Source organism: Scyliorhinus canicula, chromosome 19 (assembly GCF_902713615.1).
Source record: "Scyliorhinus canicula chromosome 19, sScyCan1.1, whole genome shotgun sequence".
NCBI classification, from domain to species: Eukaryota; Metazoa; Chordata; class Chondrichthyes; order Carcharhiniformes; family Scyliorhinidae; genus Scyliorhinus; species Scyliorhinus canicula.
This window is the reverse complement of record NC_052164.1, coordinates 60,668,825-60,695,947: the sequence shown is the minus strand read 5'-3', so window position 1 is coordinate 60,695,947 and position 27,123 is coordinate 60,668,825. Positions and strand designations below refer to the sequence as shown.

Genomic DNA, 27,123 nt, shown 5'->3' with positions numbered 1-27,123 from the left:
TGGAGCTGAAGCCAGACCAAGCAGGTGTACTGTTGATCTCTCTGACATCAAAAGACTATATCTTGATCATTTGGTGAATTCAGAATTCTAAATGTTTTCAGTAGTGACTTTAACCTGATGTGCTTCTGGTAAAAGGTGTTTTAAGTCTTATGGATGTTAAAAGGAAAGCTTAAAGGATTACTTAGTGCTGTACTCTTTGGGGGTTGTTCAGATGTTCACTGTATGTTTTAAAAAGGTTAACTTGAGTTTATAGAATAAACATTGTTTTGCTTTAAAAAATATTTTTCCATTTTTGCTGTACCACACCTGTAGAGTGGGCCGTGTGCTCCCCATACCACAATCTAGTAAACGTTGTGGGTCAGGTGAACTCTATGATACTCTTTGGGGTTCTCTGAACGCTGGTCCATAACACTCACCACCCTGACTTGGAAATATATCACCATTCCTTCACTGTCGCTGTGGCAAAATCCTGGAACTCCCTCCCTAAGTGCATAGTGGATGTACCTGCACCTCAACGGCTGCAGCGGTTCCAGAAGGAAAATCACCACAACCTTCTGAAGGGCAACTTGCTGGGCAGGCAGCGATGCCCACATCCTGTAAATGAATTTTAAAAGATCCCCTCTCAATCTTCCAAACAGGGATGGTGCATGAGGGAGGATTTTGGTTTCCTGGATAATTGGGGCTCATTCTGGGGTAGGTGGGACCTCTACAAACAGGATGGTCTTCACCTGAACCAGAGGGGTACCAATGTCCTGGGGGGGAGATTTGCTCTTCGGGGGGGTTTAAACTAATTCAGCAGGGGGATGGGAACCTAAATTGTAGTCCCAGTGTACAGGATGTTGAGAGTAGTGAGGTCAGGTATAGGGTTAAAAGTTCGAAAGAGGGCACCGGCAAGCAAGATGCTGGTTTGAAGTGTGTCTACTTCAACGCCAGGAGCATCCGGAATAAGGTGGGTGAGCTTGCAGCATGGGTTGGTACCTGGAATCTCGATGTTGTGGCGATTTCGGAGACATGGGTAGAGCAGGGACAGGAATGGCTGTTGCAGGTTCCAGGATTTAGATTTAGATGTTTCTGTAAGAACAGAGAAGATGGTAAAAGAGGGGGGTGTGTGGCATTGTTAATCAAGGAAAGTATTACGGCGGTAGAAAGGACGTTTGAGGACTCGTCTACTGAGGTAGTATGGGCCGAGGTTAGGAACAGGAGAGGAGAGGTCACCCTGTTGGGAGTTGTCTATAGACCTCCAAATAGTTCCAGATATGTAGAGGAAAGGATTCTCGACAGGAGCGAGAGTAACAGGGTAGTTGTTATGGGGGACTTTAACTTTCCAAATATTGACTGGAAATACTATAGTTCGAGTACTATAGATGGGTCAGTTTTTGTGCAGTGTGTGCAGGAGGGTTTTCTGACACAGTATGTAGACAGGCCAACAAGGGGCGAGGCCACATTGGATTTGGTACTGGGTAATGAACCCGGCCAGGTGTTAGATTTAGATGTAGGTGAGCACTTTGGTGATAGTGATCACAATTCGGTTATGTTTACTTTAGCAATGGGCAGCGATAGGTATATACCACAAGGCAAGAATTATAGCTGGGGGAAAGGCAATTATGATGCTATTCGGCAAGATTTAGGATGTATAGGATGGGGAAGGAAACTGCAGGGGATGGGTACAATTGAAATGTGGAGCTTTTTCAAGGAACAGCTACTGCGTGTCCTTGATAAGTATGTACCTGTCAGGCAGGGAGGAAGTTGTCGAGCAAGGGAATCGTGGTTTACTAAGGAAGTTGAAGCACTTGTCAAGAGGAAGAAGAAGGCTTATGTTAGGATGAGACATGAAGGCCCAGTTAGGGCACTTGAGAGGTACAAGTTAGCCAGGAAGGACCTAAAGGGAGAGTTAAGAAGAGCGAGGAGAGGACACGAAAAGTCATTGGCGGATAGGATCAAGGAAAACCCTAAGGCTTTCTATAGGTATATCAGGAACAAAAGAATGACGAGAGTAAGATTAGGGCCAATCAAGGGTAGTAGTGGAAAGTTGTGTGTGGAATCAGAGGAGATAGGGGAAGCGTTAAATGGATATTTTTCGTCAGTGTTTACACTGGAGAAAGACAATGTTGTCAAGGAGAATACTCAGGTTCACTCGACCAGGCTAGATGGAATTGAGGTTCACAAAGAGGAGGTGTTAGCAATTTTGGAAAATGTCAAAATAGATAAGTCCCTTGGGCCAGATGGGATTTATCCTAGGATTCTCTGGGAAGCCAGGGAGGAGATTGCAGAGCCTTTGTCCTTGATCTTTATGTCGTCTTTGTCGACAGGAATAGTGCCGGAAGACTGGAGGATAGCAAATGTTGTCGCTTTGTTCAAGAAGGGGAGTAGAGACAACCCTGGTAATTATAGACCTGTGAGCATTACTTCGGTTGTGGGTAAAATGTTGGAAAAGGTTATAAGAGTCAGGGTTTATAATCATCTTGAAAAGAACAAGTTGATTAGCGATAGTCAACACGGTTTTGTGAAGGGTAGGTCATGCCTCACAAACCTTATTGAGTTTTTTGAGAAGGTGACCAAACAGGTGGATGAGGGTAAAGCGGTTGATGTGGTGTATATGGATTTCAGTAAGGCGTTTGATAAGGTTCCCCACGGTAGGCTATTGCAGAAAATAAGGAAGTATGGGATTGAAGGTGATTTAGCGGTTTGGATCAGTAATTGGCTAGCTGAAAGAAGACAGAGGGTGGTGGTTGATGGCAAATGTTCATCCTGGAGTTCAGTTACTAGTGGTGTACCGCAAGGATCTGTTTTGGGGCCACTGCTGTTTGTCATTTTTATAAATGACCTGGAAGAGGGTGTAGAAGGATGGGTTAGTAAATTTGCAGATGACACGAAGGTCGGTGGAGTTGTGGATAGTGCTGAAGGATATTATAGGATACAGAGGGACATAGATAAGCTGCAGAGCTGGGCTGAGAGGTGGCAGATGGAGTTTAATGCAGAAAAGTGTGAGGTGGTTCACTTTGGAAGGAGTAACAGGAATGCAGAGTACTGGGCTAATGGCAAGATTCTTGGTAGTGTAGATGAACAGAGAGATCTCGGCATCCAGGTACATAAATCCCTGAAAGTTGCCACCCAGGTTAATAGGGCTGTTAAGAAGGCATATGGTGTGCTAGCCTTTATCAGTAGGGGGATTGAGTTTCGGAGCCACAAGGTCATGCTGCAGCTGTACATAACTCTGGTGCAGCCGCTCCTGTAGTACTGCATGCAGTTCTGGTTACCACATTATAGGAAGGATGTGGAAGTTTTGGAAAGATTTCAGAGGAGATTTACTAGGATGTTGCCTGGTATGGAGGGAAGGTCTTACGAGAAAAGGCTCAGGGACTTGAGGTTGTTTTGGTTAGAGAGGAGAAGGCTGAGAGGTGACTTAATAGAGACATATAAGATAGTCAGAGGGTTAGATAGGGTGGACAGTGAGAGTCACTTTCCTCGGATGGTGATGACCAACACGAGGGGACATAGCTTTAAATTGAGGGGTGGTAGATATAGGACAGATGTCAGAGGCAGTTTCTTTACTCAGAGAGTAGTAGGGGTGTGGAACGCCCTGCCTGCAACAGTAGTAGACTCGCCAACTTTAAGGGCATTTAAGTGGTCACTGGATAGACATATGGATGAAAATGGAATAGTGTAGGTCAGATAGGCTTCAGATGGTTTCACAGGTCGGCGCAACATCGAGGGCCGAAGGGCCCGTACTGCGCTGTAATGTTCTATGTTCTATGTTCTAACTCCAATGAATATAATCCTAACTGACTGAGTGTCTGTTCATATGACAGTCTCACCATTCCAGGGATCAGCCTGCACTCGCTCCATAGCAAAAATATCCTTCCTCAGATAAGGACACCAGAACTGCGCACAATATTCCAGACGTGGTCTCAACAATGCCCTGTACAATTGCAGTAAAACATTCCTCTTCCTATACTCAAATCCTCTCACTATGAAAGCCAAAATACCATTTGCCTTCTCTACTGCCTGCTGTGCATTGTCATTTTCTTTGAACATTTCTCTTTGCCAGATATAAAAATATTGAAAACGGGAGGGAAGATGCTGTTGAGATCAGCAGTCAAGCCTCATCTAATTGAATAATGAGTCTTCGAGCTTTCCAATAGATATTGGACAGCAGCATGTCACAAGGATGGATGTGTTGGCCGACTAATGGCTGGGGTGTCGGGGGCAGGTCATGTGATGTAACCTCCAGGAATACATTTAGTCACAGTTGGCAACCCTAATCATGTGTAAGTTGAACTCCGCAAACAAGCAAGGTTATTGATGATTAAATAGGAAAGAGGTAGGAACAGAAGGAGGCCATTCAAGCTCAGGTATTCAGTCAGATGATGACTGATCTGTATTTAGCTCCTTTTGCCATTGATTCCCATCTCCCAATCCCATTCTCCAATAATTTTAATGTTGAGAATTTCACTTTTGTGAAGAGTGAGTTTCAAGACTTCCAACAGCGATCTGAAAATCTGCCCTGTCCTCCAGCCTGGATTTCCCCATCAGGGGAAATAGTTTCTCCGAATTTATTTGAAAAGAAAATGGAGGGCACCAGCTTTAAAGCAGTGATATTCAGGCGGCAACAGAATCCCCTGAGGAGGTTATTGGGGCACAAACTCCTGTCAGGTTATGCCTCTGCCCGTTCACTCACAGCTGGTCTGGAGGACAAAGTTCAGCTTCCTATTACAGGAGGGCAGCCATTATAACAATGGGTCTATGGGGACTATAATTATTGAAGCTAATCAGTGGAAAGTTTGAGGAAGCTTTCACGAGTCATGTAGTCATCAGGCTGAAGGCTACACTCGAGCAGAGTCGGTGGAACCTGCGGCCCATCTGGGTTCTGAGTGCAGCACATGGGACATTTTGTTGACCGTTGACAATGCGCAGTGTTGCCACATTCCACTGATTACCGTCCTTGTAGATTTATTTCCTCCTAGTCTGACTGAAGTGATTTGCATGTAAAGCGAGGACTCATGAACTGAGGTGCACGCTGATCGCTCACAACATGGACTGTGAGACACTCTGTGTCAAAAGTGTAAATATTCATTTTGTTTCTACCATTTGAAGCTCATGACAGTCCTATTAATATATAAATGATTGACCATTTTCCATAACTTGTTATGAAATATTCAGTGTGCATTAAATGTATTTAATCTGATTCATTGAGTCCTGGTGAGAGAACAAACCTGATTTCAGCGTGGCCCGCTCACTAGCCTAGGTTGCCACTCACTATCACAGATTCATGGAGCACTGAAAGAGATCGTTCAGCCCATCGTGTCTCTGATGGTTCTTTCATAGATCTTCCCAATTAATCCTACACCCTTTATTTTCCCAATGGCCCTGCAAATTTCTCGCCTTCATCCGCCAATCCTTCTGAAAGTTATTGTTGACCCCGTGTGCAGCACCTTTTCAGGAACCCCATTCTGGGTCACAGCAACTCGATTCCCCGGTCCCAGCACATAATTAGTGCGTCAGTCAGCAGAAAGTGTTGGGTATTTCTAGGAAGTGGGTGGGCAGCCTCCTCAACTCCTGCACCTTTCGGGATCTCTGCGCTACTCCAATTCAAACCTCTTCTGGACCCCTAATTTTTGTCCCACCACCGCTTGAACCCTAAACTCTGAAATTGCCTCCGCCAAGCTCCTCCGCCTCTTTTGTCTCCCTTTCCTCCTTTTAAGATTCTCCTTGAAACCTTCCTCCCTGTCAAGCTTTTGGTCACTCCATCTTCTTATGCAGCCTTCATGAATGTTCCTGTGACATTTTACTACATTGATACAAAAGGTATTGGCCATCTCTTTCTGCACTTCTTCCTGAAGCCTATCAGCCTGTGATTCCTCATCTCCTGACAACACAATCCACCACCAGCAATGCAACATACAGGGAAAATTAGATAACGGTTGCAAGGAAGAAAAGCCGAGGAAATGAAAGCAGATATAATTTTTGGATGCACAGCCCAATGCGGCACTATCAGTGAGAAACATCTGGTGCAGCTGTACAGTGCGAGATTAGACGTGTAGAACATGTGACAGCGGTACAGATGCTCGGTTTCTAATTAGTTCGCCGGCTAATGGCTTTTTTATTGCAGTGAGAAGTCTTTATGGATCAGCAGAAATAAAAATGAATCATTTCAGAAATAGGATTGGATGGTGCACAGTCTCTCTAATGTCAGCTGCAGGATCCACATTCAGTGCACTGATTTCAAATTTGTGGTGATTAGTTCGAAGGGCGAGCAAATGAGGGGGGGGGGGATTCCTGCTCTCAGACTGTACACAATGCCACTGCTGTGCATAGTTACTGGTGACATGTTGAGTTGTCACTCTAATTGAATCAGCTCAGGAAAATAATGCAAACAGAGGGAAGCACTGTGGAGAGTCCAAATGAGGAGGTTTCCACTAATGCCTTCAAGTAATGATTACTGGAGGATCGTCTGTAATGATGATGGACTGTGCATTGGGAAGGTTTAATAGCTGCAGTTATCAGTCCCTTGGTTTGTTCAGCACATGCGAGACCTGTGAGAGATTTTCCAGAATAAGGGCATGAGGCTCCCCTTGTGATTCACTGTCTCACACTGGGCCCTGTGCTTACTCTGGACTCAATGGTCTAGGTTTACGTTGCATTCAATGGGCTGTGTGCTCTACAAATGGCCTCAATGTTTTTTTGTTTAATTCATATTTACTGGGTGTGGGCATCGCTCGCGAGGCCAGCTTTTATTGCCCATCTCTAATTGCCTTTGAGAAGGTGGTGGTGAGCTGACTTCTTGACCTGCAGCAGTCCTAAGGTGTAGGTACACCCACGGTGCTGTTAGGGAGAGAGTTCCAGGATTTTTGACCCAGCGATAGTGAAGGAACGGTGATATATTTCCAAGTCAGGATGTGAGTGACTTGGAAGGGAACTTGCAGCTGGTATTGTTCCCGGGCATCTGTTGCCGTTGTCCTTCTAGGTGGTACAGGTTGTGCATTTGGAAGGTGCTGCCTCAGGAGCCTTGGTGAGTCCCTGCAGGGTATCTTGTAGATGGTACACACGGCTGCTACTGTGCGTCAGTGATGGAGGGATTGAATGTTTGTGGAAGGGATGACAATCAAGCGGGTTGCTTTGTCCTGGATGGTGTCAAGTTTCTTGAGTGTTGTTGGAGCTGCGCTCATCCAGGCAAGTGGAGAGTATTACATCACATTCCTGACCTGTGGGCAGGCTTTGGGGAGTCAGGAGGTGAGGTACTTGCAGCAGGATTCCCAGCTCATGACCTGCTCTTGAGTCGCAGTAATTCCTCTGGCTAGTGTGGTGATATGCATCACTGTAAATACACAAGGGGTTAATGTAAATACACGTAGACTAGATAGACACTAGAGGGAGCACCGGAGACATGACACATAGACATTCAACCAATAGGTCAGTCAGATAGGACATGACCAATGGGCATTTACAATGCACACAGAGGTGACACTACCATAGGAGGGCTATACACCAACCCATATAAAAGGACACAGCACACATGATCTTCCTCCTTCCAGTGGAGACACTTTGTGAGTACACAGGGTTGATTTGGAACACATCACACCCACCACGTGGATTGTAGCAGACTGGTTCGTCAGTCTGAGTAGCTATAGTAGGATTAACAGGAGAGTCAAATCTAAGTAGGAGAATTGTTAACAGTTTAATAAATGTGTTAAAGCTATCTCCAAGTATGAACCTTCCTTTGTCAGAGTGCACATCAAGGAAGCAGCTTATGCTATGTCAAGGGCATAACAAAACAGCTAGTTCACTTCAGTTTTGACCCCCAGATTGTTCATCAGGATTGTTTAATATTTCATCTTTTTGACCAGTTCCTTCTATTTTTGTTGTTGATATTAACATCCTCTCTCACAGCAAGTTGTACGGTGAAAGTGTCATTGCACAGTTTGGTAAATGGCACCTATTCCCAGATAATGTTCTCTGGAGCAGGAACATCAGTGAATCATCTGGGGGTGCTCCTGTTAGAGTTCACCACCTACACTGAGATTTGATCAGCCAGTAAGTCATAAGTAGCCAACATGAAATCTTGAGTGTTTCTCGGCAACAGGAAGCAGCGCGCCATTCGCTGGTGGCAGGATTCCAATTAAAGCCGCTGGGAAACCCGCGGGCGGGGGGCATATTGGAATCCTGCTGCCTGAGAATGGCCAGAGAATTCTGGCCCCCTGGACTTAGTATTTCCCCCATCTCCATCCAGGTTCCAGTCCTCTCCACTGGAGCAGCGTGAACCTCCATCAGGCGTTGGACACTTTGCTGACCGCTCAACTGGCCTCATGGTCAGACCTGGAGACATCGGGAGAGAGTCTTCACTTCACCATCCCTTACCTCCTCTCCAAACAACTTGTGTCTATAAAACACCTGTATCATGGTAAAGCATTCCAGTGCACTTTACAGTGAGGTCATCACGCAAATAAATAATTAACTTTGTGCCATATAAGGGGATATTAGGACAGGAAAGGCTAATTTTGAAGGAAAGAAGAGAGGAAAAGCAGAGAGGATTAGTGAGGGTATTGAAATAAGCATAAGAATTAGCAACAAGAGTCGGCCATTTGGCCCATCGAGCCCACCCTGTCATTCAGTAAAATCATAGCTGATATGATATATAATAATAGTCTGCTTTACTATGCGGCATACCAAGGTGGACAACCTCAGATTTTCCCAAATTCTCCTTCATCTGCCAATGTTGGCTCAGTGACTGATCCTATCTGTGTCTATTTGCAGACTCTTTAAGCAGTATTCTACGCATGCGAGACTAAGTGCTGATGCTGGGACTGAATTGTGGGTGTTCCATGGTGCCGATGGTGGCGCCGGTGCACAGCAATTCAGGACATGCAAATGTGCCTGCATTCGAGCCACATGGAAATATTCCATCTCAAGCTGGCATCAAATTCGCTGTGGTCAGGATTAGCACTGGAGCGCCTGACAAGCTGGAGCTGCGTATAAGCTCCAGTCCCCACACACTCCCATTCCAGCCACGAAGATGACACCCCAGAGAGTGGTCCCGAGATTTGCATATACAGAGCTGGAGATATAGCTGGATGTCGTGGAGGAGACACAGACCGCCCTGTTCCCCGGACTATGAAGGCAGCTGCTACCTGTGATGATATGATCTGCATACTCGTCTGCCATTGGGCCAGAACGTCGGCTTACCATTGGCCCTGGTCGGTCATGTGCCTCTCGACCGATTGGCCGAGAGGCTGAGTTAACCACGCCTCTATTAACGAGGTATAAATGCTCAAACGCCTGACGATCGTCCCTTTCCACTGTAGACGATCGCAGAGCTGTGTTCTTGTTAATTAAAGCCAGACTTTGGTAAATCACTTGCCTCGCGTGCAATCGATGGTACATCAATTTAATTAACTACGACTTTGAAGATGGAGTTCCACATCAAGCCCGAATGCCTCCGCATCAGACCGCAAACTCCGAACTCTGCAGAACTTTTCCAACTCTGGCTGACTTGCCTCGAAGGGTTCCTAGCATCTACAACCACCCCCCCCCACCGGGGCACAGAAGCTGCACGTCCTCCACTCCAGCGTGGGTATTGACGCTTACGCCATAATCAAAGAGGAAACGGATTTTGATGACGCTATACAAAAGCTAAAAGGACAATTCATCAAACCGATCAACAGGGTATTCGCTCGACATCTGCTGGCCACCAGAAAGCAGGTCCCCGGTGAGTCTCTAGACCAATACGCCCGGGCCCTCTATGCCCTGGGGAGAGGTTGCGCCTGTGTAGCGGTGTCCGCTACAGAGCACATGGAGCTACTGATCAGAGACGCTTACGTGGCTGGGATGCTGTCTCCCATGATCCGCCAGCGGATGCTGGAAAGAGACGAACTCAGTTTAACGGAGACGCTGACCCTCTCCGCCTCCCTGGAGGTCGCAGATCTAAGCGCTCGCACCTATGACCCTGGCCAGGCCTCCTCCTGGCACGCTTCCCACCCGCCACCCGCCGCTCCCGGCCTCCCTCAGGCTTGTGCCACGGGGCGCCCCGATAAATCCGCGGGGCCCCGCTGCTACTTTTGTGGGTACGCTAAACACCCTCGCTTGCGCTGCCCAGCCCGCTCCGCCCTCTGTAAGAGCTGCGGGAAGAAGGGCCACTACTCCACGGTCTGCCAGGCCAAAACGCTGGCTGCAGCGCTTCTGGAAGCTGCACAGCACTCTTCCCCCCCCCCCCCCCCCCCCCCCAAGCCTCTGCAAACGGCCTGTGTGCCTCTCTCTCTCCTCCAGGGCCCCTCCAGCCGCTCCCGACTCACGCCCCGCCGGCCAACAAGCGCACCTCCCCGGCCCCTCCAGGCCTCTGCCTGCCCGCCGCGCACGTTTCTCCCCCCCTCCCCCGGGCCCCGGCGCCCGACCGGCCCGCCTCTCCGGGCCCTCCCGGTCCCTGCCTGCCCGCAGCGCGACTCTGCCCCCGGCCCCCCGCACCCGGCCCGCGCGCCTTACCTCCTCCCGCAGCTGCTGCACCTAACCGGCGTCCTGGAGCCGGCCTGCGCGTCCCCACAGCTGATGCACCTAACCGGCGTCCTGGAGCCAGCCTGCGCATCCCCACAGCTGATGCATGTTACTCACCTCCTGGAGCCGGCCTGCGCGTCCCCACAGCTGCTACAGCCGGCTCGCCTCCTGGAGTCGGCCTGCGCGTCCCCACAGCTGCTACACCCATCTCGCCTCCTGGAGCCGGCCTGCGCGCCTCACCTCATCAGCTCACAGCGCCGGCAATGCTAGCTCCGCCACCAGCGGCCACGAGGGCTTCTTGGGCTCCGCCATCTTGGGGTGCCGAACCCACGTGCGGGTCCTGGGCGCCGCCATCTTGGAGCCCCGACCCCACGTGCGGATACTGGGCGCCGCCATCTTGGGGAACAGACCTCACATGTGGATCCTGGCCACCGACTTCCAGATCTGCCACGCAAGGTCCCTCCAGCATCGAATCGGACAGCGACGACGGATTTTCTCCACGGCTCGCGGCCGTTCACCTCACATATGGATCCTGGCCACCGACTTCCAGATCTGCCACGCAAGGTCCCTCCAGCATCGACTCGGACGGCGACGACGGATTTTCTCCACGGCTCACGGCCGTTCAACTCGACCAGTTTAGAGTATAGAGTATAGAGAAATACAGCACAGAACAGGCCCTTCGGCCCACGATGTTGCGCCGAACCTTTGTCCTAGGTTAATCATAGAATTTTGGACAATTTGTCATGGCCAATCCACCCAACCTGCACATCTTTGGACTGTGGGAGGAAACCGGAGTACCCGGAGGAAACCCACGCAGTCACGGGGAGGATGTGCAGACTCCACACAGACAGTGACCCAAGTCGAAATCGAACTTGGGACCCTGGAGCTGTGAAGCAATTGTGCTATCCACAATGCTACCGTGCTGCCCTTAAGAAGTTAACCTACACTCCCTTATTCTACCCTAATCCAAGTACCTATCCAATAGCCGCTTGAAGGTCCATAAATTTTCCGACTCAACTACTACCACAGGCAGTGCATTCCATGCCCCCACTACTCTCTGGGTAAAGAACCTACCTCTGACATCCCCTCTATATCTTCCACCATTTATCTTAAATTTATGTCCTCTTGTAATGGTGTGTTCCACCCGGGGAAAAAGTCTCTGACTGTCTACTCTATCTATTCCCCTGATCATCTTATAAACCTCTATTAAGTCGCCCCTCATCCTTCTCCGTTCTAATGAGAAAAGGCCTAGCACCCTCAATCTTTCCTCGTATGACCTACTCTCCATTCCAGGCAACATCCTGGTAAATCTCCTTTGCACCTTTTCCAAAGCTTCCACATCCTTCCTAAAATGAGGTGACCAGAACTGCACACAGTACTCCAAATGTGGCCTGACCAAGGTTTTGTACAGCTGCATCATCACCTCACGGCTCTTAAATTCAATCCCTCTGCTAATGAACGCTAGCACACCATAGGCCTTCTTCACAGCTCTATCCACTTGAGTGGCAACTTTCAAAGAACAATGAACATAGACCCCAAGATCTCTCTGCTCCTCCACATTGCCAAGAACCCTACCATTAACCCTGTATTCCGCATTCAGATTTGTCCTTCCAAAATGGACAACCTCACACTTGTCAGGGTTAAACTCCATCTGCCACTTCTCAGCCCAGCTCTGCATTCTATCTATGTCTCTTTGAAGCCGACAACAGCCCTCCTCACTATCCACAACTCCACCAATCTTCGTATCATCTGCAAATTTACTGACCCACCCTTCAACTCCCTCATCCAAGTCGTTAATGAAAATCACAAACAGCAGAGGACCCAGAACTGATCCCTGCGGTACGCCACTGATAACTGGGCTCCAGGCTGAATATTTGCCATCCACCACAACTCTCTGTCTTCTATCGGTTAGCCAGTTTGTTATCCAACTGGCCAAATTTCCCACTATCCCATGCCTCCTTACTTTCTGCATAAGCCTACCATGGGGAACCTTATCAAATGCCTTACTAAAATCCATGTACACTACATCCACTGCTTTACCTTCATCCACATGCTTGGTCACCTCCTCAAAGAATTCAATAAGACTTGTAAGGCAAGACCTACCCCTCACAAATCCGTGCTGACTATTCCTAATCAAGCAATGCCTTTCCAGATGCTCAGAAATCCTATCCCTCAGTACCCTTTCCATTACTTTGCCTACCACCGAAGTAAGACTAACTGGCCTGTAATTCCCAGGGTTATCCCTATTCCCTTTTTTGAACAGGGGCACGACATTCGCCACTCTCCAATCCTCTGGTACCACCCCTGTTGACAGCGAGGACGAAAAGATCATTGCCAACGGCTCTGCAATTTCATTTCTTGCTTCCCATAGAATCCTTGGATATATCCCGTCAGGCCCGGGGGACTTGTCTATCCTCAAGTTTTTCAAAACGCGCAACACATCTTCCTTCCTGACAAGTATCTCCTCAAGCTTATCAGTCTGCTTCACGCTGTCCTCTCCAACAATATGGCCCCTCTCATTTGTAAATACTGAAGAAAAATACTTGTTCAAGACCTCTCCTATCTCTTCAGACTCAATACACAATCTCCCGCTACTGTCCTTAATCGGACCTACTCTCACTCTAGTCATTCTCATATTTCTCACGTATGTGTAAAAGGCCTTGGGGTTTTCCTTGATCCTACCCGCCAAAGATTTTTCATGCCCTCTCTTAGCTCTCCTAATCCCTTTCTTCAGTTCCCTCCTGGCTATCTTGTATCCCTCCAGCGCACTGTCTGAACCTTGTTTCTTCAGCCTTACATAAGTCTCCTTCTTCCTCTTAACAAGACATTCAACCTCTCTTGTCAACCATGGTTCCCTCACTTGACCATCTCTTCCCTGCCTGACAGGGACATACATATCAAAGACACGCAGTACCTGATCCTTGAACAAGTTCCACATTTCACTTGTGTCCTTCCCTGACAGCCTATGTTCCCAACTTCTGCACTTCAATTCTTGTCTGACAGCATTGTATTTACCCTTCCCCCAATTATAAACCTTGCCCTGTTGCTCGCACCTATCCCTCTCCATTACTAAAGTGAAAGTCACAGAATTGTGGTCACTACCTCCAAAATGCTCCCCCACTAACAAATCTATCACCTGCCCTGGTTCATTACCAAGTACTAAATCCAATATGGCCTCCCCTCTGGTCGGACAATCTACATACTGTGTTAGAAAAGCTTCCTGGACACACTGCACAAACACTACCCCATCCAAACTATTTGATCTAAAGAGTTTCCACTCAATGTTTGGGAAGTTGAAGTCGCCCATGACTACTACCCTGTGACTTCTGCACCTTTCCAGAATCTGTTTCCCAATCTGTTCCTCCACATCTCTGCTGCTATTGGGGGGCCTATAGAACACTCCCAACAAGGTGACTGCTCCTTTCCTATTTCTAACTTCAACCCATATTACCTCAGTCGGCAGATCCCCCTCGAACTGCCTTTCTGCAGCTGTTATACTATCTCTAATTAACAATGCCACCCCCCCACCTCTTTTACCACCCTCCCTAATCTTGTTGACACATCTATAACCAGGGACCTCCAACAACCATTTCTGGCCCTCTTCTATCCAAGTTTCCGTGATGGCCACCACATCGTAGTCCCAAGTACCGATCCATGCCTTAAGTTCACCCACCTTATTCCTGATGCTTCTTGCATTAAAGTATACACACTTCAACCCATCTCCTTGCCTGCAAGTACTCTCCTTTGTCATTGTTACCTTCCCCACTGCATCACTACGTGCTTTGGCGTCCTGACTATCGTCTACCTTAGTTGCTGGACTACAGATCCGGTTCCCATTCCCCTGCCAAATTAGTTTAAACCCTCCCGAAGAGTACTAGAAAACCTCCCCCCCAGGATATTGGTGCCCCTCTGGTTCAGATGCAACCCGTCCTGCTTGTACAGGTCCCACCTTCCCCAGAATGCGCTCCAATTATCCAAATACCTGAAGCCCTCCCTCCTACACCATTCCTGCAGCCACGTGTTCAACTGCACTCTCTCCCTATTCCTAGCCTCGCTATCACGTGGCACCGGCAACAAACCAGAGATGACAACTCTGTCTGTCCTGGCCCTTAACTTCCAGCCTAACTCCCTAAACTTGTTTATTACCTCCACACCCTTTTTCCTACCTACATCGTTGGTACCAATGTGCACCACGACTTCTGGCTGCTCACCCTCCCCCTTCAGGATCCTGAAGACACGATCAGAGACATCCCTGGCCCTGGCACCCGGGAGGCAACATACCTTTCGGGAGTCTCGCTCGCGACCACAGAATCTCCTATCTATTCCCCTAACCATTGAATCTCCTATTACTATTGCTTTTCTATGCTCCCCCCTTCCCTTCTGAGCCCCAGAGCCAGACTCAGTGCCAGAGACCTGGCCGCTGGGGCCTTCCCCCGGTAGGTCATCCCCCCCAACAGCATCCAAAACGGTATACTTGTTTTGAAGGGGAATGGCCACGAGGGATCCCTGCACTGTCTGCCTGTTAGTTTTCTTTCCCCTGACTGTAACCCAGCTACTTTTGTCCAGTACCTTTGGTGTGGCTACCTCCCTGTAACTCTTCTCTATGACCCCCTCTGCCTCCCGGATGATCCGAAGTTCATCCAGCTCCAGCTCCAGTACCTTAACACGGTCTCTGAGGAGCTGGAGTTGGGTGCACTTCCCGCAGGTATAGTCAGCGGGGACACCAGTGGTATCCCTCACCACCCACATCCTACAGGAGGAGCATGCAACTGCCCTAGCCTCCATCCCCTCTTACTTTACAGAATTAGCTGCCCTGTGGACCAACTGGACCTCCGCCCTCCGGCTCTGCTCCCAGTCAGCTGTACTCTAAACTCCTGGTTCCCTTCACGCTCTTTGATAAATATAGGAAATTAAATGAAAGGAGTACCTTACTCCCTCCTCACCTAACTCCCTCAGTCACCAAACTCTCACTGTAGCACTCAAATGCCACAAGCTCAGCACTCAGTGCAAACAAAGTCTGCACTGTATCTAGCCCCTATTTATACTGTGACTCTAGCTTCTAAAAACTGGCCTAATGCAATTAACTAATTAACAAGCTCCAGCTGCAAGTAAGTCCAAGTAGAACCTTGTTTAAAGCTGATTCATCCACGTACGCTCGCCAAAACGACTACGCTGATCCATCTCAACGGCCACGAGACGGACTGCCTGCTGGACTCCGGGAGCACGGAAAGCTTCGTTCACCCTGACACGGTAAGACGCTGCGCGCTCCCTGTCCATCCCGTAACACGCAAAATCGGTTTAGCCTCAGGTTCGCATTCCATCCACATCACCGGGTGCTGCATCGCGGACCTCACGGTCCAAGGGAAGGTTTTTAAAAATTATAAATTCCTTGTCCTCCCTGACCTTTGCGCACCGGCACTCCTAGGACTGGACTTCCAGTGCAACCTGCAGAGCTTGACCTTTCAATTCGGTGGCCCTATACGCCCCCTCACTGTCTGCAACCTCGCGTCCCTCAAAGTGGACCCTCCCTCCCTGTTTGCTAACCTCACCCCCGATTGCAAACCCGTCGCCACACGGAGCAGACGGTACAGCGCCCAGGACCGATCCTTCATCAGGTCCGAGGTCCAGAGGTTGCTGACGGAAGGGGTCATCGAGGCCAGCAACAGTCCCTGGCGAGCCCAAGTGCTGGTGGTCCGGACGGGGGAGAAAAACCGGATGGTCATCGATTATAGCCAAACCATCAATCGGTTTACGCAACTGGACGCGTATCCTCTTCCCCGTATTTCTACCATGGTAAACGAGATCGCGACATACAAGGTCTTCTCAACTGTGGACCTTAAGTCCGCTTACCACCAGCTCCCCATCCGCGCGAGTGACCGACTGTACACCGCGTTCGAGGCTGACGGGCGCCTCTACCACTTCCTTAGGGTTCCGTTTGGTGTCACAAATGGGGTCTCGGTCTTCCAACGAGAGATGGACCAAATGGTCGACAAGTACGGATTACAGGCTACCTTCCCGTATCTTGATAATGTCACCATCTGCGGCCACGACCAGCCGGACCATGACGCCAACCTCCAGAAATTCCTCCAAACCGCAAAACTCCTTAACCTCACATACAATAAGGATAAATGCGTGTTCAGCACCGACCGCCTACCCATCCTCGGCTACGTAGTGCGTAACGGAGTGATAGGCCCCGATCCCGAACGCATGCGCCCCCTGATGGAACTCCCGCTCCACAATACCCCCAAATCCCTCAAACGCTGCCTGGGGATTTTCGCATACTACGCTCAATGGGTTCCCAACTACGCGGACAAGGCCCGTCCCCTCATGCAAACCACGACCTTCCCGCCGTCGACGGAGGCCTGCCAGGCCTTTAGCCGCATCAAAGCGGACATCGCAAAGGCCACGTTGCGCGCCATCGACGAGGCCCTCCCCTTCCAGGTCGAGAGCGACGCATCAGAAGTAGCTCTGGCGGCCACCCTGAACCAAGCGGGCAGACCCGTGGCCTTCTTCTCCAGAACTCTCCAGGCTTCCGAACTCCGCCACCCCTCGGTGGAAAAGGAAGCCCAGGCCATAGTCGAAGCGGTGCGACATTAGAGGCACTATTTGGCCGGCAGGAGGTTTACCCTCCTCACAGACCAACGGTCAGTCGCCTTCATGTTTGATAATGCACAAAGGGGCAAGATAAAAAATGACAAGATTTTACGGTGGCGGATCGAGTTGTCCACGTACAACTATGATATCTTGTATCGTCCTGGGAAGCTCAATGAGCCTCCTGATGCCCTGTCCCGCGGTACCTGCGCCAGCGCGCAGATAGACCGCCTCCGCTCCCTCCATGCAGACCTCTGCCATCCAGGGGTGACCCGCCTACACCACTTCATTAAGGCCCGCAACCTGCCCTACTCCATCGAGGAAGTCAGGTCAGTAACCCGTGACTGCCACATCTGCGCCGAGTGCAAACCGCACTTCTACCTCCCCGAGCGCGCACACCTGATCAAAGCATCCCGCCCCTTTGAACGTCTTAGCATTGACTTCAAGGGGTCCCTTCCCTCTAACAACCGCAACATTTACTTCCTGGCGGTTATCGACGAACACTCCCGCTTCCCCTTCGCCATTCCCTGTCCCGACATGACCACATCGACCGTCATTAAGGCCCTACTCTCCATCTTCTCACTGTTCGGCTACCCCGCGTACATTCACAGCGATCGGGGGTCCTCATTTATGAGCGACGAGCTGCGTCAATTCCTGCTCGACAGGGGCATCGTCTCTAGCAGGACGACCAGCTATAACCCCCGGGGTAACGGACAGGTCGAGCGGGAGAATGGTACCATCTGGAAGACCATACTACTGGCCCTCCGGTCTAGAAATCTCCCTATTTCCCGATGGCAAGAGGTGCTCCCCGATGCACTGCACTCTATCCGCTCACTCCTCTGTACTGCAACTAATCAGACACCCCATGAGCGTCTTCTTGTTTTCCCCAGGAAGTCGTCCTCCAGATCCCCTCTCCCGACGTGGCTGGTCACCCCCGGGCCCATCTTGCTCCGGAAGCATGTGCGGGTGCACAAGTCCGACCCGTTGGTGGAGCATGTCCAGTTACTCCACGCTAACCCGCAGTACGCGTATGTGGAGTACCCCGACGGTCGGCAGGACACGGTCTCCCTCCGGGACCTGGCACCCGCCGGCGTGCGGCCCCCCCCCACCACAGACCCCCCCTCCCCTTTTTCACCCCAGCACCCCACTCAGCTTCCCCATCCCTCATCCATGGCGTCTCCGCGGCCAGCTCAGGTGACGGAGACTACTCGAAGTCTATCGCTCCCGGACTCCAGGACATCAGCAGGACCATCAGCCGATCCGACGACAACTCCTCCACTACGGCGCTCGGCCAGGACGTCAAGGACCACCAAAAGACTGATCGAATCCTTCTAGAGTTCTACAGCCCCATGGACTTTCTTTTGTAAATATTGTTATGTCTGGGCCAGTGGCAAGCCCCCAAATTCGATAAGGGTACGGAGAGAATATTATTCTCCCGACGGCTACTCATATCATCAGTTCTCCCCCCCCCCCCCGACCCTGGGTCTCGTTCACACACCCCCCCCCCCCCCCCCCGCCTTCCTTCTCCGTAAGGGGTGAATGTGATGATATGATCTGCATACTCGTCTGCCATTGGGCCAGAACGTCGGCTTACCATTGGCCCTGGTCGGTCATGTGCCTCTCGACCGATTGGCCGAGAGGCTGAGTTGACCACGCCTCTATTAACGAGGTATAAATGCTCAAACACCTGACGATCGTCCCTTTCCACTGTAGACGATCGCAGAGCTGTGTTCTAGTTAATTAAAGCCAGACTTTGGTAAATCACTCGCCTCGCGTGCAATCGATGGTACATCACTACCCATGATGCGAACCCGGCCTGGGTGCAGGTGGCAGAGGCCATGAGCGCCGTGGGCCCCACTGCCAGGACCGGGCATAAATGCCAGAAAAAGCTGCAGAACGTCCTCAGAGTGGCCCGTATGATTGACCACCTCATGATCCTGGCAGCATCCCCCCCCGCCCCCCCCCATCCCCATGTGACCCATCCAGGTGTACTGGTAGGCAATCTGGGTTAGGATGAGCAACCCCGCAGCCCAGACATGGTGGGCCGGCCACCACCTCTGCGCCACCTGGCACCATCACCGTCCCACACCCCCACATCACACCCCTCATCCCCTGCTCCCCCAGAAGGCCACCACACCCCACTCGCCCGCAGCCCTCTTGCACCCCACCCTGCACCACATGCCAACACCCATACCTCCCGCCATGGCCACGTGCCCCGCACGCACCAGTCACCCACCGCGAACCACCTGCGCTGCCCATGTTCGAGTGTCTCACAATGTGCATTATCTGTCTCCCATGTAGAAGGTGGCCCACAACATCAGGGAGCAGGAAAAGACAGGCGGCCCCTCCCCCTTTCAGAGTTCAGGGCGATGGGGTTGGTCGACGGGAGCAGGCAGTTGCAGATGCAGATTTCATTATGGCACAACCAAGTAAGCCCTCAATACATTGCGATGTCCCTATGGCACGTGAGTCACCCCTCTCTTCCACACCAGGCCTACCCACGATCTTACCATGCGTCATGTTTTGTGACTTGCAGGGTCACTACCAGACGATGAGTATCCGGACGGTGTCTGCACCCCCCCCCCCCCCCCCCCCAGCCGCAATTCCACAACTGACCAGTCGATGAGGCGGGCCTGTCCGGGGCCCCTCACCCTCACCCCCAGCCACAACCTCGCAACACCCCGGAACACATGTCCAGGGACGACGCCGACCTCTCGTCACCTTCCACCATCCCAGAGACACTCACCCTGGTTGGGCACTTTCATGAAGAGGCTCATGGGGCACTATCTGGTGCTCATCACACACACACCGAAGGCAATGTACTGTGGCGCTTGGGCATACAGGGAATCCATTACGGCATGGATGCACCTGTGCACAGAGGTCTAAGGCATCCCAGATAGGTCCCTACTTGGCACCTGGGAGGACGCCGTGGCATAGAAGTTCAGGGCGGCCACCAGGAGCGGGTGTCCTCACCCATACCCCAGTGGTACCACCCCAGGCCCACAGCCCATCCCTGGTCACCCCCCACTACTCGCCCTGGCAGACGCCGGCCCCCCCCCCCCAGCCAGAAGCACAAGTTGCTGCCCATGGTTGCTCCTTTGGAAACTTGGCTTACATCCTCCCACGCCCTCAGCATCCACGGCACATGGTACTCATTTTAAAATACCACAGGTGAACCACGCTGACGTCACTTCTGTCTAGCAGAGACGGAGCATCGTGGAAAGGCAGAGAATACCGGGTCGGGCCTGTTAATGATATGATAATGGCTGTAACTGAACAATTCGCATGCTCAAGCCAGCGTGGGGCGTGGAGCACATTCATGCCGCTATCAAGGCGCCGGAGCATGGCATTCCACTGAGCACCAGACACTGACCTCAATTTTCGGGTGACGCTCAATTCTCCGCGATTTGCGATCAGTGCGTTGCTGGACAGAGAATCCCATCCTTTAGCTCTTTATGTCCTCCTCACAACTTGCCTTCTTACATACCTCTGTATTTTCAGCAAGTTTGACTATGTTACGTTCGGTCTCTTCATCCAAAACATTAATATTGGGTGCGATCCAATTGCCATGCTGCACTGGAAAAGCAGCTCGCTGTGGCGCAGCGTGGCTGATGAAAGCTAGGAGACTCCGCTTCTGTGATCTAGCCGGCTCGTAACGCCTCGCAAGATCAAACGCGATCTCGCGAAACATCGCAATGTAAATCACAACCACAATGGGCGGGATCACCTTTTGACAAATCTGCACATCAGAGAGACAGTTAGCCTTTGGGCGCCTCTGTGATTAGGACGCCAATTCTCTCACTATACTGGGGAGTTGCAGTGAGCGGAGCTCCCCAGTGTATAAAGTGGGGCAATATGCGGCCTCGGCTATGTGCGACTGAGCCCCCTTTTACAACGCAAGTTGCATTAAATAACCATGTGCTTCTCGGTGCTGTGAGCACCGGAAACCATGTGGCTAAACGCACTCACTATGGGATTTTGTTCCCATTTGGCTGAGTCAAGCCCATAGACTGTAAATAGTTGAGGGACCAGTATTAATCCCAGTGGCACTGTGTTCGCTACACTTGTCAACCTGAAACTTACCCATTTATCCCAACTCTCTATTTCCTGTTGGCTATCCCATTTTTTATCTATTCTAATATATTATCCTCAACACTATTAGGTTGTACCTCCTGCAGTAAACTTTTATAATTTATCAAATTCCTTTTGAAAATCTGAATGCAATAAGTCTACTGGTTCAGCCTTTATCGGCTGTGCTTGTTACATCATCAAAGATTTGTCAAGCACAATTTCCCTTTCATGATTCCAGGGCTTTGGGCATTTGTAGCTGAATGCAGTGATTAGAATCCCAGTGAGCATGATTGCTGCTGGAAGCTCAAATGAACAAATTGCACATTCCCCACTTATTTATTTTCCTTTTCATGCCTGCATTTCATCCGAACAAGTGGCACATGCAAGGCAGCTAAACATGATGTCCAACCTATGCATCACCTCAGGGGTCACTACCAGCAATGAATCAGGAACCAGTCAGAATTATTTTTTTGTATTTCTCTTTGTCACTTGAAACCGGAGCCAATCGTTGATGGAGGAACAGACATGATAATCTGATACCAGTTGGTACGATTACTGGTGGGGAGGAGAGACACCACCAAAAGTGCCTTTCTCAAGCAGGAAAACTATCTCAGACAATTTAGTCTTTAGGATGGGATTATCCACATGTATGGTCCTCCTGCATGGAAATTAATCTCCAATTATGTATTCCCATTGTTGCCAAAGAGAATCCTAGCTAAGGTTTAGGCTGACTTTTGCATAGTTGCACTCAGAAAAGGGTATGTGAGTTTTTAGGATGCCTTTCCCAACGTACGGTGCTCCAAAGCACTTTAAAAAAAATGTTTTATTTCTATTCAAATAGAATGTAGAACCTACAATGCAGAAGGAGGCCATTCGGCCCATCGAGTCTGCACCGACCCATGTAAACCCTCACTTCCACCCTATCCCCTTAACCCAATAACCCCTCCTAACCTTTTTGGGCACTCTTGGCAATTTAGCATGGTCAATCCACCTAACCTGCAAGTCTTTGGACTGGGAGGAAACCGGAGCACCCGGAGGAAACCCACGCAGACACGGGGAGAACGTGCAAACTCCGCACAGACAGTGACCCAGTGGGGAATCGAACCTGGGACCCTGGCGCTGAGAAGCCACAATGCTAACCACTGTGCTACCGTGCTGCCCAAACTTCACAACTTATTAAATATAATTACAGCTCCTTTGACACGTATGGCATTCTGGAAGTTTTAATGGCATGCCTGATGGTCTCAAAAAGCAGTTGATAATCTAATCTCTCTCTTCTTCAACTGGATACACACAGGCCTGGTCATGGAAGGAGAATGTTCTGGAATCAGGGACTTCAGGACGTTATACAGTGGAGACAGTGAGCATGGAAGAAGGGGTGATCTCCACACTGACCATCAGTAACATCGTGCGTGCAGACTTCCAGACAATTTACAACTGCACAGCTTGGAACAGCTTTGGTTCCGATACAGAAATTATTCGCTTGAAAGAACAAGGTGGGTCTTGCAAGAAAACTATTAGCTACTGCCCGTGACATATTCAACCCACAGCTGAGTTTGCCTGTCTACTTCAAATCCTCTTTTCTTTCCCTTACATCACACGCTACATATAGGGCGGGATTCTGTGATCCTGAGGGTAAATGTTTCCCGCTGTCGGAAATGCCGTTGCATTTTATGATGGCATCAACACGGCCTCAGGATCAGCAATTCTGGCCCCTACAGGGGGCCAGTATAGCACTGGAGCGACCTACACCACTCCAGCTGCTCACCCTGGCGTGAACAGGGCGCCGCGGGGTCTAGGCATGCGCAGTGGCTCCCTTCTCCGCTCCGGCTCCGACGTAACATGGCGCACGGCTACGGGGGCCGGCACGGAAGAAAGGAGCCACCCAGACAGAGAGGCCGGCCCACCGATCAGTGGGCCCCGATCGTGGGCCAGGCCACATCGGAGGCCCCCCCGGGGTTGGACCCCACCCCCCACCCACAGGCCGACACCGGACCCTTCCACGCCGAGGTCCCGCCGGCTGAGAGCAGGTGTGAATGGCGGCGGTGGGACTCGGGTTTTTTATGATGGCCGCTTGGCCCATCCCCGACCGGCGCCGTGCCAACCACGCCGGTGCCAATGGCGCCGATTCTCAGCTCTGCGAAGAATCGCGTCCTGGCATCGGGGCGGCATGGCGCGATTGGCGGTGATTCTCCGGCCCGGCATCGGGCTGAGCGAATCCCGTCCCCAACACCTCATCCGCATTTGGGAACATCGAGTTAAATATTCATATGGGCTCCCACAATGTTGAAAGTTCTGCATTTCCCCAGGCTCTCAGTGAAGCTCCTGAAGTTCTTGTGGACAATGAGGAAAACCTCAGCGGAAATTAATGGCAATTGCGCAGAGGGATTTGTCTCCGCACCGGCCATGGCGGACCGGTACAGCCGCCAGTGCGGAAATATAGAGTTCCCCCACGGCATAGGCCTGACCGCAGATCGGTGGGTCTCGATCGCGGGCCAGGCCATCGTGGGGGCACCTCTCAGGCCAGATCCCCCCGCGCCCCCCCCCCCCCCCCCCCCCCCCCGCACTCCCCCACCCCGAGGACCCCGAAGGCCGCCCGCGCAGCCAGGTCCCGCCGGCGTATGTTACACCAGGTATTTGCCGGCGGGACTAGCCCAAAACGGGAGGCCACTCGGCCCATCGCGGGCTGGAGAATCGCCGGGGGGGAGGGGGGGGCGCCGACCAGCGCGGCGCGATTCCCACCCCCGCCAAATCTCCGGCGCTGGAGAATTCGGCAGCCGGCGGGGGCGGAATTCACCCCCAACCCCGGCCGATTCCCAAGCCCGGCGGGGGGTCGGAGAATCCCGCCCATGGTCTCTACATTGCCAAGCTCACCATCTACATTAGGGTCAAATGCTACCATTTCTTCCTCTTCCCGATTGGCATTTTTGTGCTTACTTCTCATCCTTTCAGCCATTCTGGACCTATCCCCAAACTCAATTGCTGGTGACTCCCAACTTTATGTTCTGCAGTCCACAACCCAAACTATACCATCCAAATTATAGTAAGAAGTCTTACAACACCAGGTTAAATTCCAACAAGTTTGTTTCAAACACTAGCTTTCGTAGCACTGCTCTTTCCTCAGGTGAATGAAGAGGTATGTTCCAGAAACATATATATAGACAAATTCAAAGATGCCAGACATCTTTGACATTGTCTATATATATGTTTCTGGAAAATACCTTTTCATTCACCTGAGGAGCAGTGCTCTGAAAGCTCGTGTTTGAAACAAACCTGTTGGACTTTAACCTGGTATTGTAAGACTTCTTCCTGTGCTCACCCCAGTCCAATGCCGGCATCTCCACATCATGGCTATCCAAATTATATGTACCAAGTCCTCACCAATGATTAGGCGGTCTCGCAAACCCCTCAACAAAGAGAGGCCCCTTCTTGTGAGCCAAAGAGCAGAGACTGTGGAGAAGAAGGTGGGGTAATGGTAAATGTCACTGGACTAGTAATCCAGAGGCCCAGGCTAATGCTCTCGGGACCTGAGTTCAAATCCCACCACAGCAGGTGGTGCAATTTAAATTTAATTGAATTCAAATTCGGAATTGAAAGCTAGTATCAGTAACAGTGACTGCGGGTGGATGTTGTACAAACCCATCTGGTTCACTAACATCCTTTAGGGAAGGAAATCTGCTGACCTTACCTGGCCTGGCCTACATGTGACTTCATATGTGCTTGGCTCTTACCTCCCCTCTGAAATAGCCCAGCAAGCCACTCATTCAAGGGCAATGAGGAATGGTAAACAAAAGCTGTCCTTGTCAGAAATGCTTGGTTTCCTTTGCCAGCAATAGCGTTACCATCGTGTACAATATGGCCACTCCCAATCCACAAACTCATAGTATGGTGAGCTCTAAGAGTGAAATGTCTATTTACCCTTCAGACAACACCTTTCTCTGGCTCTAAACATTAAGGGATTGTAGATTGTTTACACATTGAAGCCCATCCTCCTGCCTTCTCCATCCCTTCAACCTCCCAGTCTTCCACCCTTTCTAATCCAGCTTTCACCTCCACACACTACAGTTTTGTTACAAGTTTTCCAGGTTTCTTTCAGACTTTTTGTGAATTCATTAAATGCTACTTTGACCCACCACAAGGCACTCAAGGACCCCCTATACGCCATTGGGATGGCCTCAGGATGTCAGCTGAGGCTCTCCCCCGGTGGTCTGCCCCCAATGGGCCGAGTCCCGGACGGCGTCGGTCGCACGTCCTCACAATTTTCGGGGACCTCGCGTGGCGGCTGCTGGCAGCACGATAGCATTGTTAGGAGCACAATTGCTTCACAGCTCCAGGGTCCCAGGTTCGATTCCCGGCTTGAGTCACTGTCTGTGCGGAGTCTGTACATCTTCCCCGTGTATGCGTGGGTTTCCTCCGGGTGCTCCGGTTTCCTCGCACAGTCCACAGATGTGCAAGTTAAGTGGATTGGCCATGATAAATTGCCCTTAGTGTCCAAAATTGCCCTTAGTGTTGGGTGGGGTTACTGGGTTATGGGGATAGGGTGAATGTGTTGACCTTGGGAAGGGTGCTCTTTCCAAGAGTCGGTGCAGACTCGGTGGGCCGAATGGCCTCCTTCTGCACTGTAAATTCTCTAACTGTGTCCTGCACTGCCATAGTTTGGGGGGGGGGAGCCGTGCTGCTGGCAGGGCGGGCTTCAGCAGGCGCTGGGGGGGCATGTGGGGGCCGGTCCAGGGGTGACGAGGGGGGTAAAGGGGCAGGTTTTGGCAAGCTGGGTCCGTGCGCGGCCGGTGGCATGCTGTACGGTGCGGCCGCTGCAGGCCACTGCAGGCCCCCACCATGCGCATGCGTGGCAACGGACCTGGCCATTCTGCGGCTGTAACCGCAGGTAAAGCCGGGGCTTTATGCGGCATGGCTTCTAGCCCCTCACCGGTCGGATGAACAGTGCGGGCGCGGGCCAACTTTCTATTCGGAAGACCAGACGGATCCTGCGGACATTGCCGCAGAATCGAAGGATCCAGCCCAGTGGCACAGTGGTTAGCACTACTGTCTCACACAGCCAAGGACCTGGGTTCAATTCTGGCATTTGTGACTGTGCAGAGATTGCATGTTTCCTCCAGGTGCTCCGGTTTCCTCCCACAGTCCACAAATATGCAGGTTAGGTAGATTGGCCATGCTAAATTGCCCCTTGATATGCAGGTTAGGTTATGGAAATAGATGAGGGAGTGGATCTGGGTACAGTGCTCTTTCGGAGGGTCAGTGCAGACATGATGTGTTGAATGGGCTCCTTCTGCACTGTCGGGTTTCTTTGATTCCAACCAGCCAACTACCATGGCCAGTGTGTATTGCCATTGCCAATTTTTGTTAAGGCATTCTTCTCAGCCTGTCACTGCCTCCATATCAAGTCCTCTCTCGACCTCTCTATCAAGTTACCTCTAACCTACTGATTTATGCTGTGGTCTACAGGCTCATAGTGTGCTAAAGGCGGCACGGTGGCACAGTGTTCAGCACTGCTGCCTCACAGCTCCAGGCCCCAAGTTCAATTCCTGCCTCGGCTGACTGACTGTGTGGAGTTTGCATTTTCTCCCCCTGTCTGCGTGAGTTTCCTTCAGGTGATCCGGTTTCCTTCCACATTCCAAAGATGTGCAGGTTAGGTGGATTGGCCATGTTAAATTGCCCCTTTGTGTCCAAAAAGTTAGATGGGGCTATTGGGTTCCAAGGATAGGGTCGAGGCTTGGGCTTAAGTAGAGTGCTCTTTCCAAGGGCTGGTGCAGACTCGATGGGCCAAATGGCCTCCTTCTGCACTGTGAATTCTATGATTCTATGATTCTTGGATGCAGACTTTCTACCTAATTAGTGACTTACCAGCACTATTTAAATCCCTCTAACAGGACCTCTGTCAATCCCATTTCACTGGGATCTCCCTGGCCACCGGATACATCCTGTGTGAGTGTTCCTATTCATCCTGTTCATTCATCTGCT

The 27,123-nt window shown here is 50.9% G+C and overlaps 1 protein-coding gene across 2 annotated transcripts in view; it reads left to right on the top strand.

Moving 5' to 3' along the window:
- The window catches only part of kirrel3a (kirre like nephrin family adhesion molecule 3a), a 991,443-nt gene that overhangs the window by 889,380 nt on the left and 74,940 nt on the right, over window positions 1–27,123 (top strand). For both annotated transcript variants that reach the window (XM_038778399.1, XM_038778398.1), the window contains exon 11: window positions 22,442–22,640. In XM_038778399.1, coding sequence (XP_038634327.1) covers window positions 22,442–22,640 — 199 coding nt within the window. The remainder of the gene's footprint in view (window positions 1–22,441; window positions 22,641–27,123) is intronic.